Source organism: Ambystoma mexicanum, chromosome 5p (genome assembly GCF_040938575.1).
Source record: "Ambystoma mexicanum isolate Mex_15411 chromosome 5p, UKY_AmexF1_1, whole genome shotgun sequence".
NCBI lineage: Eukaryota > Metazoa > Chordata > Amphibia > Caudata > Ambystomatidae > Ambystoma > Ambystoma mexicanum.
In genome coordinates, this window is record NC_090930.1 from 587,099,053 (window position 1) to 587,119,995 (window position 20,943).

General features: G+C 40.0%; 1 protein-coding gene across 4 annotated transcripts in view; it reads right to left on the minus strand.

Moving 5' to 3' along the window:
* DIAPH2 (diaphanous related formin 2) overlaps window positions 1-20,943 on the minus strand; it is a 5,141,990-nt gene that overhangs the window by 1,709,394 nt on the left and 3,411,653 nt on the right. For all 4 annotated transcript variants that reach the window (XM_069612994.1, XM_069612992.1, XM_069612991.1 and 1 more), the window contains one exon: window positions 19,645-19,769. In XM_069612994.1, coding sequence (XP_069469095.1) covers window positions 19,645-19,769 — 125 coding nt within the window. The remainder of the gene's footprint in view (window positions 1-19,644; window positions 19,770-20,943) is intronic.

Here is a 20,943-nt window from a genome sequence, read left to right on the forward strand (position 1 = left end):
TACACAACATCTGTGACTAGCAGTATTATTACACACGTAGTTTTGAGGAAATCATCACTTGGCCCTGCCTCCTTTGAAGCCGACTTTCTTTTCATGCGTTCATATACTTTGAAAACAAATATGCCCGAGGTACTTGACTTACCACTTACTCCAGCAAATAATATTTCCAAAACTACTGACCAAGTCAAACGCATGGCCACTCGACAAAGCATAACACTCACACCAGTGCCCAAAACATCTTTATCGAAGCATGACATTCGTTCTTACTGTGCGCAGTCCACAAGTCATGTTCAGGCCACTGTTTCGGCCTTGGAGCCGTTAGAAAAGACTCTAAATAATACCTCCCTAATTTCAAAGCACGCACAGCTGTTACAATCTCTGCCTTTGCAAAATGAGGAACAATGCGTGTCGGACAACACCATTCTGCAAACCATTAAATCTCCGATCATCAATTTAAAACAATATGCACCTTAACCATCTGTGGCGGAAGAAGAAGATCATAATGAAGTGTTTCTCAACACACCATCATGTGCCACCAATATGATTCAGAACTCATCCGTGGTGTCAAATACACCGGACTACCGAGCACCGTGTTCAATGGACTCTAGTGTTTCTTCAGTAGCCTCTTTTATTCAACCCACTCCTCGACGACGTTTAGTATCTCCTGAACGTCCGACAACTTCGACAATCTCTACCAATAACGGCCTCTTAGAGATTACCCTCACAGCGGTAAATACCACAATTAAAAGCTTATACAAAATGTTCGAAACACTTGAACAAAAAATCAATCATCAATCAAAGCAAATTGAAAAAATTGCAACGTGGATACAATTCCACCCCTATATGAATCAGCCTAAACCAAACAATAACACAGAGGATGTGCATTCACAGGCAATTCTAATTGAGGATGAAATCCAAGAAACTGCAGTTCCTGCTATACCTGGAATCATTCGGCCGGTGGAGAGTATTAATCTCACCAACCACGACCCGAATGCATCATGGATTAGTGTCGACAAAACACTCACAAGCCCACAACGATGTCTTTAAAAAACAAACCCAGCAGGGCCCTCCTACAAGACTTCTCATTGCAAGATCACGTCATACAATACAAAAATCAAGACGAATGATGAAAGTGAAAGCACGTCTAGTGATGAATGATACCATCCAAAAGAAAGCTCCTATTAACATTCAAGCGAGTTCCACTGCTCAACAAGCAGAAACAATAACTCAAACCAGCGCGATACCAAATGGGCATCGAGTACCAACAGCAACTACTATGATTCCTGCTTCAAAACAATATACCAAATCCTCAGGTGACACTATGATAGCTACTTCTACGACTCAGACGCGATTAGCTCATCCATCCTCACACTCACCTTTGAACGCATTGATTGCCTTATCTGAAGAAGCTGAAGAGACCAGAGTGAATACCGCTCCTACCTCTAAAAATCAGCCATCACAACTTGTCACAGCTGCTTCCTCATCATCATCACTTACAAAATCATCTCTCAGTGTGAGCTCTGATCGAAACTACATTTCTGAACGAGCTGAGGAAATTAAAGCAGCGGTAGACGAGTACTTACATCATCGCTTACAATGTTCTAATATCAATCACCCTGAACAAACGGCAAACTGGGAATCGCATTCACAAATACAGGATGAAAATTATCCTATAGAAAAAAACTGGCCACATGTAGTCCATTCGAATTATCAATGAACAGGACAACGAACTACCTTAGCTAATGAAGTGCAAAATAAGAAGACAATCCATTTTGCAATTCCTGAACAACCAATAAAAAAGATTCAGACAGTACCTCTAAAAAAAGAAATCAAGAAGAATAAATTTCATGATTTCCATACTCTTATCCTGAAATGTCGTAACGCCCCACATGCACAATATGACTTGTCTAGAACAAGTGTTCTCAACATATTCAGCGAATTACCAGCCCTGGAAGATATCTCATCATCTGACATTGATCAAGTGGAGTTTCTGTGCGATAGTAACCTCTCAATTGTCCGCCTTTGGATTAGATCTGGTCTAGTGCTGAACACCCTATGGCGAACAAAAATGGCCCTATTTGATATGGGATTCCTATTGGCTCTAGACCCTGAAAGAAGCCCCAATGAACAACAAGAGCAAAAATCAAACCAAAAACAATATACACAGACCAACCAACGACAAGAAGCATGTACATGCGCCTTTTGCAACTTATCAGCCAAAACATAACCATTATTGAGCTCGTCTAAACAAAATGTTACTTTGATTTCATGGAACTCCAGAGGTTATCGACATTTGCTGAACCAAGAACAGAACTGTATAAACAACTTTGAAATAGTAGCACTTCAAGAAACATGGATCACACAAACCCCAATATGGGACGAGCATACTGTGGTACTTCTCCCAGCAATTACCTCTACAAAAGGTCGACCCATGGCAGGCTTATTGGTGGCTGTCAAAACTACATCAGGCCTCAAACTCCATGCATGGGCTTCCCCAAATAACTTCATGCAATTAGTCAAAATTTCGAGAGGCTCTGTACACATTGCATTAATTAACTTGTATCGCAATCCTGCAGCAATTCCTGACAAAACTTTTTATAAAGATCTATCCAATCTCTTGGAAAAAATTTCGAAAACCTCGGATATTTCGACTACCATACTTGCTGGTGATTTCAATTTACATGACATGTCTACATCTAAAAAAAACCTGTCGCCAGATATCATTACAGCTCAAAATTTTATGAGGGAGTGGAATCTATTTATTGCGAATGGCTCTCTTCCAGGTGATATACCATCTCGACCCACGTGGCACAGAGGCAAATCTACAAGTACCATCGACTATCTATTTCTTTCTGAAGATTTATTCACGAAGGCTCAAAAATTTGAAATCATTCAACAATCAACAAGTGATCACAATATGCTCCTGCTGACTTGGCCATGAACGGAATCCCAAGAAGATCCACAACATCGAATGATGCCAAACTTACAAATTAATAATGCTAAAACAAGATTTAAATGGACCCAAGCCAAACTAACAGCAATGGAAAGAGAACTACAAGCGCAGATAAACTCCCTTACGTTTCAATCTTACCCAACAGTCCTGAACATGTTCAATGAGGTGCGTCATATGCATCTCATTTCTTCGAACAAAAAAAACAAGCATGTCTATGATCACCAATTACAGAAGGTGAAATCTGTGTATAGAAAAGATCTAAGACTGACGCGATCTCTACCTATAGATCAGCAACAATGAGCGAAAAGAAGCTTAAAATGCAAATATAAAAATTGGATACGTGGTCACAAAGCCTTTATGTTTCAAAAAGATAGTGAAAATTTTATGAATCTAACTCGAACCAAAAACACAGCTCAAATATGGTCCCTTTTGAATGACACAGTTGTCCACAGACAAGTCGACACACAATTAAACGGTGTGGCAGAGAGGGAATGGATAAAACATTTCTCCGAATTATATCACGATGAAAACTTTGAACATTATCAATATGTAACACCAAATAATGCACCTTGGAATCTCGATATTTCCATAGAAATTATCGAAGACTTCATAACTAAGGCCTCTTCATCTCGAGCTGCGGGACCCGATGGTCTGACAAACCAAATGATGAAAGAATACCCACATGTGTGGGCTAGAATCTTAAACAAAATATTCCAACAGATTCTAAACAAAAAAACTATACCTGCATCATGGCGCACGTCATTAATAGTCCCAATTTTCAAAAATGGAAATCGTGAGGCCCCTTCTAACTACCGCCCCATCGCCCTTCTGGACAACCCGAGCAAAATCTTTTGTCGATTTGTTTTGCGAGATTTCAATCAATGGACTTTGGAGACCCAACATCGAGACCCAAATCAAACGGGCTTTGTATCAGGCATGGGAACAGCTGTCAACCTAATTACATTACATGCCCTGAAAAAACAAGCACATTACACCAAGACGCCTATATATTTTGCATTTATCGATTTACAGGCAGCGTTCGACTCTATCTCTCGAGGCAAACTCATTGACAAGCTCATTGATGAAAAATGCCCCCCCCACCCTAATTGATATTATTCATGCGTTACATTTTGAAACATCAATACGTATTAGACTGTCAATAATGGGTCTACTGTCTGCTTCCATTAGAACATCTAAAGGGTTAAAACAAGGCTGTCTATTAGCATCCGCCTTGTTTAATTTCTACATTCAAAATATAAAAAAGTTTTTCAGAGAAATATCATCAGATTCTCCTAAGCTAAACAATGTGATTACACAAGCCCTTTGGTATGCGGACGATCTCGTCCTTATATCAAAAACGCCTAGTGGCCTACAAAAACTCTTGACAGCTTTGTCTCGATATTTTGACCTAAATGAAGTCATCATAAACTTAAAAAAATCACAAGTAGTACAATACATTCCAAAAATCTCTTTGAGTAATAGAATGAACTGGCAAATCAAAGATGTTAAACTTGATATTGTTAATAACTACACGTACCTAGGATTGGCTTTTGATGATGTCCCTAACATTGACACTCAAAAACTTATCGTTATAAATAAGGTGATCCCAGCCATATCGCAAACCAAAATAATTCTGTTTAAATTTGGCAAATTCTCAATAGCCCCGGCAATTCAGTATTGGCGACAAAAAGTCACGCCTACACTTCTCTACGGACTTGAAACCAGAACATTTATTGAAAATTCATTCTTTGAAAAAATTGAAGCTAAGTATTGGCGACACTCACTAGTCCCGATATGCACACCTGGATCCTGGTTGCGATATGAGCTCGGACTCACCTCTTTACATGCCAGATATCACTGGCAATTATGTGCGCTTTTCAGAAAATGTATTGTTTATGATAAGAATAACACCTTGTTGACAACCATAGCAGATTATATGTTCCATTCTAAACATCGATTTGCTCAAGAATGGACGAAGAATGTAATATTAATATTGGCTAAGGCGGAAACTACTCTTGAAATGTTGATTAACAATCCGAATCATGTCAAAAAAAAGATCTTTATACAAGATTGGATAACTACTCGAGCCAACTGTCTCTCATATAAACATTTCAATGCGCAAGCATTTTTGGACAAAAAAATGGGAATAACTGCGACCTACTTGCTTAAAGCTCCAAACCCCAAAATACGATCAGCGATCCTGCGTCTGCGCCTGAATTTGTGGCCTGCACGAGACATTCAAGCGCAGAGAAAACAGTTAAATCTGGAAAGGAACTACTGTCGATTTTGCTTTAATACTTCTATTCGAGAGACCCTCGAACATCTTGTCATGAAATGCACTGCGCTATGTAGATTGAGAGAGATACACTATGCTAATCATTTGCTTTATATGTCTTATGTATTACCAGAACATAGATGGTTAACAATACTCACAACTGAAAATATGAGCCTATACATAGCGACAATCAACTTTTTGAATGCTTTGAAATTAGAAGATGGACCTATCCACACTGCAATATAACATGAAGAAACTAAGTCTCCTATGAGGACTTATGAACTAGTGTGAGGTTTACTATGTTATACTATGTTAGGTCATGTGACGATTTACATACATTTGCTGTGTTTTCATGTTTTAATGTTTTAAGTTGGTTAAGTATAAGTATAAGTCTAAAGATAAGTATTACATGTGTGTGTAATTTTGTGATTTTGTGTTTCGACACATCACACATCTTACGAATGATTAATTATTTGGAAAACTGGTGAAAATGAATCAAGTATTTGTTAACCCTTTTTAACAAACTGTTCAAAAAAAATTTTATTCTTGTTCTTTTGTAAAAATTTGAAAAGCTGAGTAATCAGCTAAACCAATAAAAAAAAAAAGAAAAGAAATGATCAGGATGGGAAGAAAGTTGAAATGGTTTTGAATAGAGGAGAATGAATAAAGATGTGGAAGAGAAAGGATGAGATACTAAAAGTTGTGTGTGGGAGGACTAGAGGTTAACAATGATGTAGTTCATACTTACAAGCAAATAGTAAGACACAGCAAAGCAATAGCTCTTAGGCAAACAGGCTGAAGCTGGAGTCATGAGGTAGTTTTGCGGTAAGAGGGCACTTGATCAGCCGTACATTGACCAGGGATGCTTCTTGTAGGTCCCACAGGAGGACTGCAAAAGGCCACCACACACACAACCCACTTTCTCTATACTATCAAACCCTAAATGACCTGCAGAGGTAAGGGGAAAATATTTGATTACATTCCCTGCCTCATGATAGTAGTAGAAGGGAGGGTGTCCCATGGATCCAGGTTTCATCCTAAACTAGGAGATGACAGTGCTGGAGCATAGGGAGACATTCCGGATCACCCTTCCCTGGTCTGTGTAAGAAATCAAGGGACCCTCACTTTGGGACACCAAACAGACCACCTCCTCCTGTGCAAGAGTATGATGCTTTCAAAAGCCAGACCCAAAGTCTCTGAGTAGCAACATCTACACTCAGCATCAGGGAGGTACACAGATGCACAGTTTCAAAGCTGTTTCTTAGACAGTGAACGATTCACATTTTTAAAATATCACCAGAGAAACCGGGGCGAGGGGTGACCTTTATGATTTGCATTTTTGACTCAGAGGTTATCTGATGGAGGAAGATGCACCTTTGAACTGTGGGAGGGGCAGAGCAGATGTGCATTATTTCTTTTAAAAAGGAAATGCAAACTGGTCTTTCAATACCAAATGTCGTGAACTGGGTGACAGTTGAGCTTCTTTACTACGATGAGATCAAAAGGTTATTCTATATTTTAGATTTTCTAGGCGATTAATTCCATACTGGAGCATGTGATTACAAATACACAACCACTGTCGTGTGGACTGTGGTTTGTTGATGTATTTATTTATTCATTCAGAGTGTTAGATCATCCACTACAGAATGCCAAAAAATAAGAAGGGGAAGGATGTATAGGAAAGGAAGGAAAAATGAGGAGGGTGTATGGTAAAAAGAAAAGTAACACAGATAAACAGGTGGAATGTTATATTGCAGCCAATGACATTGCATTGAGGTCCCAAAATATATTTTGGTTAGCAGGCAGTAAGAGAATAAAATGAAAATATTAACAATCAGGCATGATCTGGTATGTTATCAGTTTATGAAGGCCTCAGAGGAAAGCCACATTTTCAATGCTATCTTAATTTTGGTATGCTCCATGTTAATGCTGAAGGCATGTGAGAGTGCACTGCATAATGCTAGGCATCTTACACCCAATAGGCTTTCCTGCAGCTGTAAGCATAAGAGGATTCTGAAGAGGGTGTAATGACTTAGCCTTTTGCACCAGTTTACAAGAAACCGAGGTATAAAGTTAATTTGTTGTTAAATGGAGAGCCAATGTACGGATTTGTAAGGCCCTGGAGTGTGATAATTTTTACCTATGCTTCAGATTTGGCAGGATGCTCAATTGTCTTTTCTTTGTAGTAGATTACTGTTTTTCTTTCAGCAGACCTTGCAGATTGTGTTGCAGACATCTAAGATAGACTAAAGGCACTCACAATTTCCCTACTGTTGTTAAAAGTGGGAGAATTGACACATTATTTTAGCACATGAAGTTGAAAGTTGCCCTTCGTAGTTAAAGCCCGGTTTTGTAGATTACACGTAGGCCAGGATCCACATATATTCCCAATTGGTATATCCAATTGACAGGAGCAAAAGGGGGGCCGAACACATAGTAGCCAACAGAAAAGAACAGGGAAGCTTAGAGGATTGCTGACGAATAGAATATCTAAATGTTGACCCATTGAGGCAGAAGCATCTGTTGTGCAGAACGTCTTTGATCTTAGCAAGGCAATTTGAATGGATTGATTGGTGTGTGCCATCTTGGTGGATTTAGAATGTGCAATTCTCACTCAGGGAGTCGGAATCTAATTTAAACAACACCACTCCAGTTATTGAACGGTCCCAACCGTTATATGTCTAGAACAATAATGAGGAAGGAGGCTTTCCACTGAATGGCACAACATTGAATGCCCAGAAGTTGGTGCAATTGAGACCGTTTTTTCAATTAACTTTGAGCTTGAGTGCATGTTAGCTATTGGCCTATAGTTTGCAAGGTCTGTGGTCTAATGCATTTAGTGATAGTTGTTGTCTTTAAGGCAATAAGGCCATACCTAGTGCCCTGATACAAGAGATGCAGTGTTTGGATAAAATAGGCAGTAGGTGAGGAATCAGGTCAGCCATTATGTGGTCCGCGCAAGGTACAGTTTGAACCTGAAAAGTGTTCATGTACTATGCAGGAGAGTTCCTCCTAAGTGACTCTGATGTCCCCTGACAAAGATGAAGGCACAATAGCTCCAGTCCTTTGGGTGAGGTCAGACCCTTGTGTTATGAACGTTTGTATTATGTTTAAATCATCTGCTTTCAAGTGAAGTAATTAGATACTTCCCTTGCTATTTTGATGAATTAAAGGTTGACATTCTTGGAAATGCTTCATTATTCATGTGCAGACTTGGAAAATCTGTAAGGATATCTGTATACTGTAAGGGTGTGGAAGTAGGAGACTGACACACAGGTGTCATGCCTTTTTTTATATAAAAAGAAAGAAGGAAACCTAAATATCCCTAACTCTAAGGGGGCTTTCCCTGCCACAACAAAAAGAGATGAGCTGTCAGAATGTCTGTAACTAAAAATCCCATCTTCCCTTGTCTACATTCTGCTTTTAACCCTGACACTTACAAATTAACAAAAGTGGACCAGTCGCTTCTGAGTCCAGAAGAATGATTCCCTTCTTCTCAACAAACACAGTTCACAAGTAGGGGGGATGTCTTTCTTCCCCTGGATTTTCTCAGGATTGCATTCCCGCGTCCTGGCCTCTGTCAGGATATTATTTAGACAGTCCCACAAAGTAGGGGCTGAAGACCTGGCTAGTGGGCCCGAAACACAGGTACAGTGCGTCCAAAGGAAACATACTGGGTGGACATGTACAGTGTACACCACCAAAGGCATGGCCAAGGGCCATGACAAGTGGCCCGGTAGTGTTTTCAAATATACAGTGGGCGCTGCCGAAAAACATGTGCAGTAGACACGGTTGTGTGACCACCTAGTGGGCCCAAAAGAAAGATATTGGGGGAACATCTATAGTGGACACGGCCAAAGGCTGTGGCCGCTGGCTATGGCTAAAGGCTATGTCTACTAGCCCTGTAGTGTTTTAAAATATACAGTGGGCAGTGCCGAAGGCCATGCTCATTGGCCAGGGCTGTAGGCCCTAGCTAGGGTGCCCGAAAGACATGCAAGGTTTATTGGGGGAACATTTACAGTGGACATGGCACGGTAGTGCTTTCAAATATACTTTGGACACAGCCAAAGAAACCCTTGAGATTCACTGAAAAGACCTTAGTTAAGGTGAAGTTAAATTGCACAGATTTAACGAAACAAAACCCTTGAAATTTGCAAATCCCATGAGCACATATATATTACAAGAGAAGGGATTCACAATGACATACAAAATGGCATTATTGGGGATGCAGCATTATGGGGGAATTCAACTGTAACGCGCCGAGTTAAGCAGGTCATGACTTCCCACATCCACTGAATTTCAAGGTTTTTGTTGCATTAAATCTGTGCAATTTAACTGTATCTTAACTAAGGTTTTTTCAGTGGAAATATATATTTATAGGTTGGTGTGAAACGCGTTACTGTGTGTTTCTTCCTTGTTGCTGCTAATGGAATAAGCGTTGAGAATCTATTAAGATGTTATGCGTTTGTAGCGTGAATTTTATCAGGAGCTCTGGAGTGCGACCCCGGTGCCTTTGATGCCTTTTTCTGGTGTGATATATATATACATTCTTACTTGTTGACTAGATTTAAAGAAACAGGCAAATGATATCAGGGTTGCCAAATTGTCTGCCCATTTGAATTCATTTGGCACTTCTACTCAAATATATTAGTCTGATGAAAAATAAAAACATCCTTTGTGTGACCAATCATATGGGTGGCTCAGGTCAACTGTTGTGTTAGATTTAGTGTGGCAATTCTCAAAACTACAGGTACAGCTTGAAATGTGTGTTAGATCATCTACCCACATGTTAAAATAACTGATAGCAAATGGCAGCTAGTGAAGATAGATGTGGGCCTTTTTTTGCCAGGACTAGCAAGTACTGAGCCTCAGCTATCTCCAAAACCTGCTCCTCTATTGGGACTCTCTCTGATCCCCAATCATGAGCACTCGAACTTTTGGATACACACAGCGCAAGTGTTCAGCAATGCTTTGAGAAGCTATGAACACTTAAGAAAATAAGATACTCTCTGGCCTGTCCCACATCAAATGTTAAGAATCTCCAAAGGACTAATTATAACTCCTGGTTAGCAGTTATTTTTACTGCTAGGATGAGGGATGTGACTGCCAAATGAAATGAGCGCCAAGCCTAGTGTTCTTTACATGCTCTAAAGGATTTCGTTCTTAAATCAATATCACAGAAATATTTGTTCAATATAAAAATGTTTGGCAATTCTGGTGCTCCCTAAATGCTCTTTGAGTTTACGCAAAGTGGCTAGGGTCTCCCTCCCCTTTCACTTTGGTGATTAATGTATACCATAAGGGTCATTTACTCACTGACTGAACAGGGTTTTCTAATTATAGACAGCAATGTATTCAGAAACTGAGACAACATATATTTATAGTATGCAGACTGGATGCAAACAAAGTCACCAGCGACCATACTGGGTGACAAAAAATGCATGTTATCACGGTCTCATGATGTATTATTTGGTGCATCTGTGCCCCCCTCAGGCCACACCCTGCACATGTCTGGACAGCCCACCTTTAGTTTCTCTTCCCACTTAAAGCTCAGGAGCTACATAATCATTAGATGGAATGACATTGCTATTATTAGAGCTGGGAGGGTGTAGTCTACCACTCGCGCTCTAAAACACTTGTGTATGAGCGCGATACATATAAAATATATCACTTCATGTCACTATATCGAAAGTATAGTTCACTGAGTGTCTGCATCTTAATTTTAGAGTTTCTTATTAATTTAATGAACAACTCTCTTTACATCCATAAGGTTCATTTAATATACGTTAAAGGCAGTGGTCGGAGTGAGCGGGAGCGGTCGGGAGCGGTGCTCCTGTACTTTTTTAAATGACCTTTTACAGCCCCTATACTAAAATAAAAGAAACCGTTCCGGAATGGTTTCGTTTTAAAATAAAAGTGTAGGAAGAAGTTGAAACTTGCACTTTCAGTGAACTGCACTGAACCCTGCCTTAAACAGCAGGTGCAAGTGTTTGGGAGTGTGTATTGTGTGTGGGAGGGGTCGTGGTGATGGGGTTTGTGGGGAGTGGGTGCAGGCCAGCAGGGAACATAGTTCCACTACTTCTTTTCGTAGACTTCGAACACTGGTTAAAGGGCCTGTTTGATTTGTTAATATATGTGGCAATGGTCCAGCAGTAATTGGTGCTTAGAGCACCGTTCATGTGTGTATGGCTGCAGACAAGCTTGACTTCGCTGTGCCACTAGTTTGGCGACTGTTGTACAGTAGCTGTCTCAGATTCAACATACCAGTAGTGGTGATGAGGGGTATGCTGAGTTTACAGATTTATCAAGCAACAATTGTGGGGAGGGAGTGGAAGTTTAGGGATTGTAATTTACGATAAACGTCAATTTAAAATCCAACACCATAAATGTCATACTACGGCATTTCATAAAATCAGTCAGTATCTTTAAGTTGCCTTTCTGTTATTTGTTACAATATTTAAATATTGAAAGGTTTGCAGACCCTGGTGACAGTTGTAGAAGTGTACCGAATAAAATGTAGTGGAACTGTGATCTCGGCAGGGGAGAGGGTAGGCGGAAGCATAGTGCAACATGTGATGAGATTTTGCGGCCGGGGCATTCCAATAGTGAACAGTAACTAAGGTTCCTATTACAACTTTTTGCTTGGATAAGGACATGAATAGAATGGCGAATATGGTTGTAAAAAGTAGAGGAATGATAAACAGAAAAAGTAGAGTAGTGGAACACTGCTCCTGGCCGTTCTCGCTCACTTCGATCACTGCCTGTGACATGCTCCTCAATGTTGCAGTTCTAAGGTAGATTTCTCCAAGAAATGTCTTTGGTTAAATTGTCCTCAGAAAAGGACAGTCAAGGAGGTTTTATTCATTGCAAAGTGCGGAGTAATTGAGAGGCAGAGTAAGAGAGAGAGAGAGAGAGAGAGTCCCATGATAGCGGCAAGCGCTCAAACACTCCAGCTTGCCAGAAGGAAAATTAACCCAAACAGTGGGCCAGTACTATTACAAAAAAAACATAGCTTTATCCTTTAAAACAAAAAAAATCAATGCCTACATACGCAGAAGTGTATCAAATGAATCACCATTCTTTGTTATGTTAAACAATGTTTGTACTTTGAACTGTAACACTTAAAATATTTAAGATACACTGATTAAGCTAAACCGTTTTTGAATAATTGCATTTACAAATGTGCAACGTCGAAAGTTCCTTTCCTTGCACTATAATGAAATGTGACAAATACCGTTTGCGTGGAAGTTCATTTGTTTTCTAATATTGTACAAGTATAAATGATGGGCAGGTATGAGAAAGAGCCAGTTGAAAATGACAGAATTCATTTATGGTACACTACGGTAAAATGTTGTAAGCAAAAGTGACAAATCCAGCTTTAACAACCGTGAAATGTGTAACGTTGTGAAAGAAATGACCTAGAAATTACAATCTTTTATACATCATAGCAAGTGGACATAGCTCAACATTAGTAGGGGCGCACTGTTTTAACAATTAACAAAGAACAACAATCAAACATAATTCTTTTGAAAAATTATAATTATCCAACCTAATGACATATACACACACATATATTTACATAATTGATAATCCTTTGTGTAGTGCAGCGGAGAGTACAACTCTTTTGATTAGGTATAAAAAGTAATTCCATTCAAAAAGGGAATAATCAAATAGATTATATTTAAGTACACATTTTATATATTTCCTGAGAGTACTAAACGTTTTTGAATACACTGGTTTCATATTAGTCATCAAGTAAACATTGCAGTTGGTCAACCAAATGTAAACCTTCTGGTTATTTGCAATGTGATCCGAGGATCCATGGGTGGTCTTGGCTTCCTAGGCAACATTCTACATTACCTGCTCTGTGTGACAGTGGTAAAAGTTCAAATCCATATCATTTTAGCTCATCTTAACATGCATGACGTTTCTAAAAACGGGTTGATACAGGACATACCATTGTTTTGAAATGTAATTATTGCATTTATTTTCACTGATTGAGATGTAAGTCAATAACTCACAGATAGTAAAAGATATGTATTGATTCATGTTATATTTGGTGTGACCACATCTATCCTTAAACTCTGTCTTTAACAACGCTACAATATTACATTTTGAACTTTCTGCATCTAACCAAATCTAATGAGCGGTTACCATGCAAATAATTATTCTTGGTGTTATTTCTTATGCGAGTTTCTTTCTGTTAGCTTAGGCAAACGTTATCATTTAGATTCAGTAACCTGCAAGATGCAACCAGCGGACCATCAGAATATCTGATATCAATACAATGTGTGTAAAGATACCAATGTTTCTGTAGAATTGTCAGTATAGCTTTATAGTCAGATGAATATCAATATTGTGTCAACCTTATTTTGATGACTACCACATTACATTTATTTTTTCTATCCATAGCTGTTACTTTGGAGAGCAAGCATAATGGATTTGCCCGAACAAACTCTTTATATGGAACTAGTGGTCATTCTGTGATCCTCAATTTGAATAGTGCCAGACAAGGAACACATAATCCTGCCTCTGATCAGTTAACTACATGTAATCAATCTCATAGTAGATTTTGGAAACACACTGGTGGTGTATAAGATACTGTTTACTGATGTGATCTTCTATACATCACAACATAAAGCTCATGAGGGAAAGATATATCAGGGTGCTTTAATATTTCAGAGGACATATGATGTTCACTGTATTATCACTAAGCACCTCAGGATAAAATTCAAGATCATGCTTAAAAGCACTCCACACTGAAAGCACTTAATGCTTGTATTGTTGCCAGAGATCAATCATTGGCGCACACCTGTTAAAACAGGGTTCAGACATAACATGCAACCTAAATCACCCACCTACTGTCAAATGAACATACAGTGGCACTCATTTAGCACCCCAGCTCATTCTCTTACGTTATTTTAATGTACATCATGTGATGAATCCCATGGTATTGCCACTGCTCACATGGGGGAAGCTCATCCCATGAGGCCAAGAAGGTTAGGCATCTACCCGATAGTCCCCCCTGGGGGTGGTACTCAGCACGTGGATCTCATGGGAAGGGAAACCCTCCATGGGACCAGTGACGATAGCCTTGGGAGAACATGTCTTCAATCACCACCCCCATTGCTGTCCCCACTGTCCTTGCACCCCACTCAATCCCCTCTGGTCTCTCATACCTCTATGTATTTCAATAGAGTAGAGGACTTTGTGAATCCTACTGGGTTGAGGTTTGCCCAGTTAGAATACAAAGCATCAATGACAGGAAAAAGGAGGTAAAAGGCCATTGCTGAACCAACATATGTGGTACAGCTTACAAGAGACAACCTAGATCATAAAAAGTAAGGAAGGGCTATACATTTTGTCAAGCCAGCCTCGGAGGAGCGAGGAACAAGATGCTTGTTCCGTGGCGAGGGACCCGAAGAAAAGAAGCAGAGACTCTGTTGAGGAGGAACGAGTCGCTCCAGGAAGTCCATGCAACAGGCACCTGGCTGGTGGCAGAGAGAGAGAAAACCCGACCGCCGAAGCCAAAGCGAGAAGAAGATGGAACATGGCTGAGGACACGAGAGCGGACGTAATGCTGCAGAGCCACTAAGGACAGGACTCTGAATGTGGTAGTCACACAGAAGCCCTGCCCTGCTCCCAGGCTCGCCCGGAGCCAAAACAATAAATAGATTAAAAAGGCACACACTAACATCCCGTGAGGCAAAAAGGGATAACAGAGGAAATGTACAGTTTGAAACTAACTTTGCAAAACATCCTATGTGTAACAGTACCTGGCAGAAGCAAAAACCCAGTCTGTTCAATTAGACAGTGAATGAAGCCGGGGCAGATGTCCCATTGAAACAGGTTACCAGGGTCTAGGACCCACATGAAGACAGTATCACAGGCTTAGCCTCTCCTCCCCAAATCTGCCATTCACTCGGAAGGGTCACTGGCATCCTTGGAACACAATGCAGTCTTCTGTTGTGGGATCTGGCCTTCTTCATGTTTCTTTTGCGGCCTGTCAGAGGAAACAGCCTCCAGTAGGGTACTCTTGTTCTTTTTTTGACCCGCAGCTCTCGTTTTTTGGTCCATCGCTCTGCTCCAGAAGGTTTGCCTTCACCCCAGAAGTCCTGCTAGTACTGGTGCTCCGCCTTGCTCAGAGTGTGTCTCTAGGTTCTGCCGTTTATCCGTGTGAGGAGAACTAATTTGTATCAGGTGTATGCACTTACAATCAAGTGCCTGACTTTGTCTGACCCGATTAACGGGACAAATCCAGTACGATGTACGAGAGTTAGTCTTGTTACTCTCAGTCACCCTCTTCCTTGGCCCAGTGTTTGTGTAAAAAAGGGGGCAGAGGAGTTGGGATCTTGGACAATCCTAAAACATAGGATGGGTTAGATGAAAACCCCCACTCCCCGAAGACCCCTCACCCAGGTGATCCTCCCACACTGGTCTACCCCCAGGAACTAGATCCAAAAGTGATGACTGTGTCAAGGCCACCTAGATGACAAGTCCCAGAGGACTAGTGGCTGAGACGCCCTTTGCTTTCTCACAGGGACCCACAGAGAGGAGAAACCAATGGCAGAACAAGTCAGGGAGATCCTGAAATAGCCTAGAGGGATGTGGGCACCAAGCAGAAGAAAAGGAAAGGTGCAAGAGACCAGAATACAGGGCCAGGACCCTTTGCCATAGAGAGAAACACCTTTTGGAACTCTAGGTTTACATACAAGTCTGTCAGGATATGTCAGGATAGTCAATCAGACCTGACAACAATTTAGTGATCTGGAGAGAGTTGGAAATTGTTTTTAGTGAACAATCCGCAGTCAGGTCTGGCAGGATATCAACCAAATCTGATGTTATGTTTATGATCTAAAGAAAAGACAGAGGAAGAGGCTCCACCCTGAGATTTGGGAGCTTTGTTTTGTAATCAAAAGTCTACAGTCAAGTCTGGCAGAATAGTAAACCAGACTTGATCCTTCATTTTTGTGAACTGGAAAGAGGACAGGGGAATAGGATCCCCCTGATACATGGAAAGGACGTTTAAGACCAAGAACATTTAAGGTTAAAGATTAATTGACAAGATTTTCTGATCAAGGCCTGAACATTTGAATCTGCATCCAGAACAAGAGGAAGAGGAACCTCCTTCTTGATCAAGAAGAGACCCAGTTTTCTTTAGTTAGTTTAGAGTGTAAGGGGCGGAAATAGGTTTAGGCAAATAGGTTTAGACAAAGGACGGTGGAAATTTTACTTTATGGACACCCTGACAGACTCTTTAGTGTTTTTGTTGAGGTAGGGCAACCCTTCGTAGTAATATGACAAGATAGGTTTCCCTTTCCTTCTATGAATAAAAGTATTTGCCAACAAACGGGACAACTGTGTCAGCCTCGTACTTCTGCACTGTTACAAACATTATATATGAATGAATGGTGATTTAATCTGTATTTCAGCTTGTTCAATATATGCTCAACATGCTTATGATATTATCGAGACAGCAGACACAAATAGAAACAGAGGGCTTCAACACAAGCATCCTGGTAAATAGAGGGGTAGATAAATATAATGTGTAATTTAGCCAAAAGAAAATCTTATTCACACTCGAATTCCTCAATAATTCGCAACACATGCATAGGGTCCATCAAATAAGATGGAAGTGTAATAACCAAAGGACATAATAAAAAAAGATGGGAGAAACACTGCTTTATGCATTTTTGAAAACATATACAATGACGGTGTAACATGATAAGGGTTCCAAAGACATTCCTGGTCATACTTAGAATCTGCATTCTATGTTAAGCCTACTAACATCATATCATGCATTGCACGCAAGTTGTTTCCAAAGATTTCAAAGCATTTACAATCACAAAGTTGTATTTTCACTTCAAACTCAGAGACAGCAGTGTTTGAATCACCACACAGTCCATCCTTGCTGCCTCCATAATAATGATATTAATTCCTGACATTAGAAAACAGATTGCCTTTCTTTGTGAGTAGATCAGATAATGTGATCCAGTTCTGTATCCCCTATCAAGTAATTTTAAATCCTGAATGGCACATTTTTCAAAAGTCACAATATTCTGAAATTGACCTGCTTTGTGGGCTGCATTTCATTTTTTTTCTTCACCCTATAATAAGGCGGGGCACGCTTTCTCAAATGTAACCTGCACGTAACTAGTGATTCAGGTAGGTTTGTGGATTCCCTCAGATTATGATATTAGCCTGAATAGTCTTTAAGAGAATAACATCTTCAGGTAAGTTTGGAAAACATGTGGGAAGGTTGGGATAGATCCATGGGGAAAGAAAATAATATACAGAAAACAATGAAAAGGGTGTCAGAGAGTGACAGACAGGTTAGGGGCCAGGTGAGGAAGAAGGGAGGGGGGCTGTTGCAAGATGAAATGGAGTCCTGTGCATATGTGGATGTTAGCCATCTAGTGCAGAACATTAGATTATGTACTAACATATCTCAGTAAAGTAATATGCTGCAGAAATCTGTGTTTAACTTGCAGGGCCCAGGGTTATATCTGCATAAGAAAAGCCTTCCATTCTTCTGAAGTTGATCAAATTAGTAAAGTTCAAGTGGAGAATTGAAAGATTGCATGGCAAGCCAAGAGAGCATGCCTGGCTCTGCTCTTCATCATTCAGAGATTGACACATTATGCATCATTGAGGTTTATTGTGTTGCAATATAGGGAATTCATAAGAGACATGCACCGCTGAAAGGGCTGCAGGACTGGGAAAGTACGAGCCATGCATGAAGTTGCACGCTGCAGAGTTTACTTCCATGAGGACTACTTAGGTTGTTTATTTAAGAATAGGGAAGAGTCCATAGCTGCAGGTCGATAACCTCAAAGTCCAGTAGGGCTGAGGCAGAGTGAATCACGTGTCAAGTGTTCATGATGTAGGCCATTAAATTCATTAAAGGAATACCATTTAGTCAGGTAGGATTGCAGTGTTATGAGCACTGTACCTGGGTTTAAACCGATAATATATATGTGTAGTAAGAGGCCTATTGGTGCTAGGGGGCGATATACATGCTTCCAACCCTAATGTATGCAATGGAGTTGTCAAGTGCATAATTTCTTCTGCATAACAGATGTCTGGAAATGTGATGAGCACTTTCGGTTCCTCTTTGTGTCACTGGCAGGAAAGGTTCTGAACATTTCACATAGTCCATTAACTTTATACTTTGTTTGCTTTGACCATATTCTGGCAAGAAAAAAAGTCTGATATCTTCAACTCATTGGTTATAGCAACATTGCATAAACATGAATTGTCACAGACTTAACTCAAATCTGTCGCTTGAATCTCTTAAAAGTTAGAATGAACTGGATTCACCTAAATACAGTAAACATGCAGGGGATTTGGAATTCAGACCAATGTATTCACCCATACTTAGTCCTCTTACCATTAAACAGACACAATAACATTTGAAACATTCATGTTGTTAAATTCGACAATGGCTTTTTGCGATTGTATAAACAGTTTAAAAAACATGATTATATTATCTATATCTTTACTAGACGGCGGGCATTCCATTACAGGACTTTGTAAAGGTATCGAAATCTGAAAAACCTGGGCAGAAAAAAATGTCTGACAAAATTTTACACAGTTCAAGAAACCACATCTTTAGAAAAAAGGGGCAAATGGTGATAACAATAGGCCTAATTTGAGAATGTTTAACTTTTCATTTGAGAGGGGTCTATCTGAAAGTTTCCGAACAGTTGGGAATTCTAGTTTTCACAACTTCCACAATATGTCCCCTCTTACAGAAAATGTCTTTAGGTCTGTCTCAATGCTGTCATAGTCTTCATCATTTAGGTGCCCCTGGCTCCTCTTCCTCCCATTCTTGTATACACACTCACACACAAGACCATTGATTGCTGTACTATCACCTTGCCATACAATGCACACAATACGAATGCATGCTATTAGAGAAAGTAGAATACTGGCTGCCCCAAATGTCTTCTGTCATACAGAAATAAATCATGCTTCGGAATATCTGAATGCAGTGGGTTTTATGTGGGTCCAATGCAAAGTAGTGTGTCACGCTTAATGGATCGTGACTAACAGATCGTTTGTATACAGGCATTCTTGTGTCAGTTGGCAGGGTTGTTCCTGTTTACAGGAATTATCCCCATACATGGCGAATATTTCTCTCTAGGTCGAAGCATTGATTTTCTTTCCCTTTCTAAAAGTACTGTTCTGTCTACTCGGTTACTTGAAGCCGGCGGAATACATGCATTTTAGATTTGCTAATGGCTCAGTGCTTTTAACACTGACAACATGTAGCGTGTTCATGCCTTGTGCAATTCCATACAACACAACATAGTAGGCAATCTAAGCCAGATATTTCCAGCTCTGTAAATATTTAAAACGAAAAGACTGACATTGAACTTTAAGTGCCTCGACTCAGAAGCAGCAAAAAGGATATGCTCATCCGACTCACAAACTTTTCATGGGGGTCATCTGATTTGGGGAAATTCTTGATATCCTTTTCCAGGCGATTGATCTGCAGTTCCATTGCATCCAGGCTGCTCTTCAAATTCTGAGCAGAAACTAAATGGGAAAAAAAACACAGAAATAATATGAAACGTCAGGAGGAGATACTCTGTTCACGAGGTAAAGAGAAAAAAATCATTAAGTGGGTTCTCATTTTTCTGAATTACTGCTCATAAAAATGCTACCCTTCATAAAATAAGTCTGACTGTGTAATAAAATATACCCAATCATCATGTTTAATGTGGGAATGTCACCGTTTTATTCAGCCATTAGTTGAAATAAATCCATTTTTATTTAAATATATTGATGGGAATCCTAATATTTCATTCTTTTAAATCTAATTCGAAGATTAAAGAGAAACCCCGGTTCAAAGAGACGGTGCCTTATTAATGCATGTACTCGGCCATATAAATGATTTAAGGGTAAATGATACGAAGGAGGATCAAATGTGTTTCTTTTATTTGAATGTGGGAATTCGGATAAAGCATCATGTGGAAAGGATTCTTGCGAGGGTGCAAACATACACGCGGGGCCTGAAACTTTCTGGCCACATTTCAAATCTCACTGTGTCTCATTTATGTCAGAAGAGACACATTTTAACATGCTCTAACAGGGCCCGGGTTTTCTGCACACTGGAGTCACATACATTGCAGCAGTTATTATTTTATTTTTTTACTGAACACTACAGAGCAAAAGCCAATAACAAGGATCAGCATATTTGCACACGCGTGCACCGATTTAACACGAGTGGTCAGATCACACCGCCATTACCCACTTGCGTGATACCAAACAACAAAGGGTTGCAACCACTGCCAGTGAACCCACACCACTGCTTCAAACAAGTAAGCCGGAAAATTCAGCTCAGTTCGCTTGCCCAGCCAACCAACAATACAACAACAACCAACATCGAATTGCTCCTGCCGTTTATAAGCAGAAAATAACCACCCTTCACGTTGACGTGTAACAAAAAGAAATCATGCAAGCCCTGGGACACCCTGTAAGTCAATAATTGATCTTAAATATTCAAAACACTGCGCAGTCCCAGGAACACTCAAATAAATATAGCTATAGTCACATACTTAATACATACAACAACCGAGGAAGTGAACAAAAGCATAAATCTTCTTCGGAAACATAACTCCGTTATAATCCACATCACGAACCATGCATTCCAGAATTACTGAAATAATGCACTATTGTCAACACTTTGTCAATATAATTTCAAATCTCA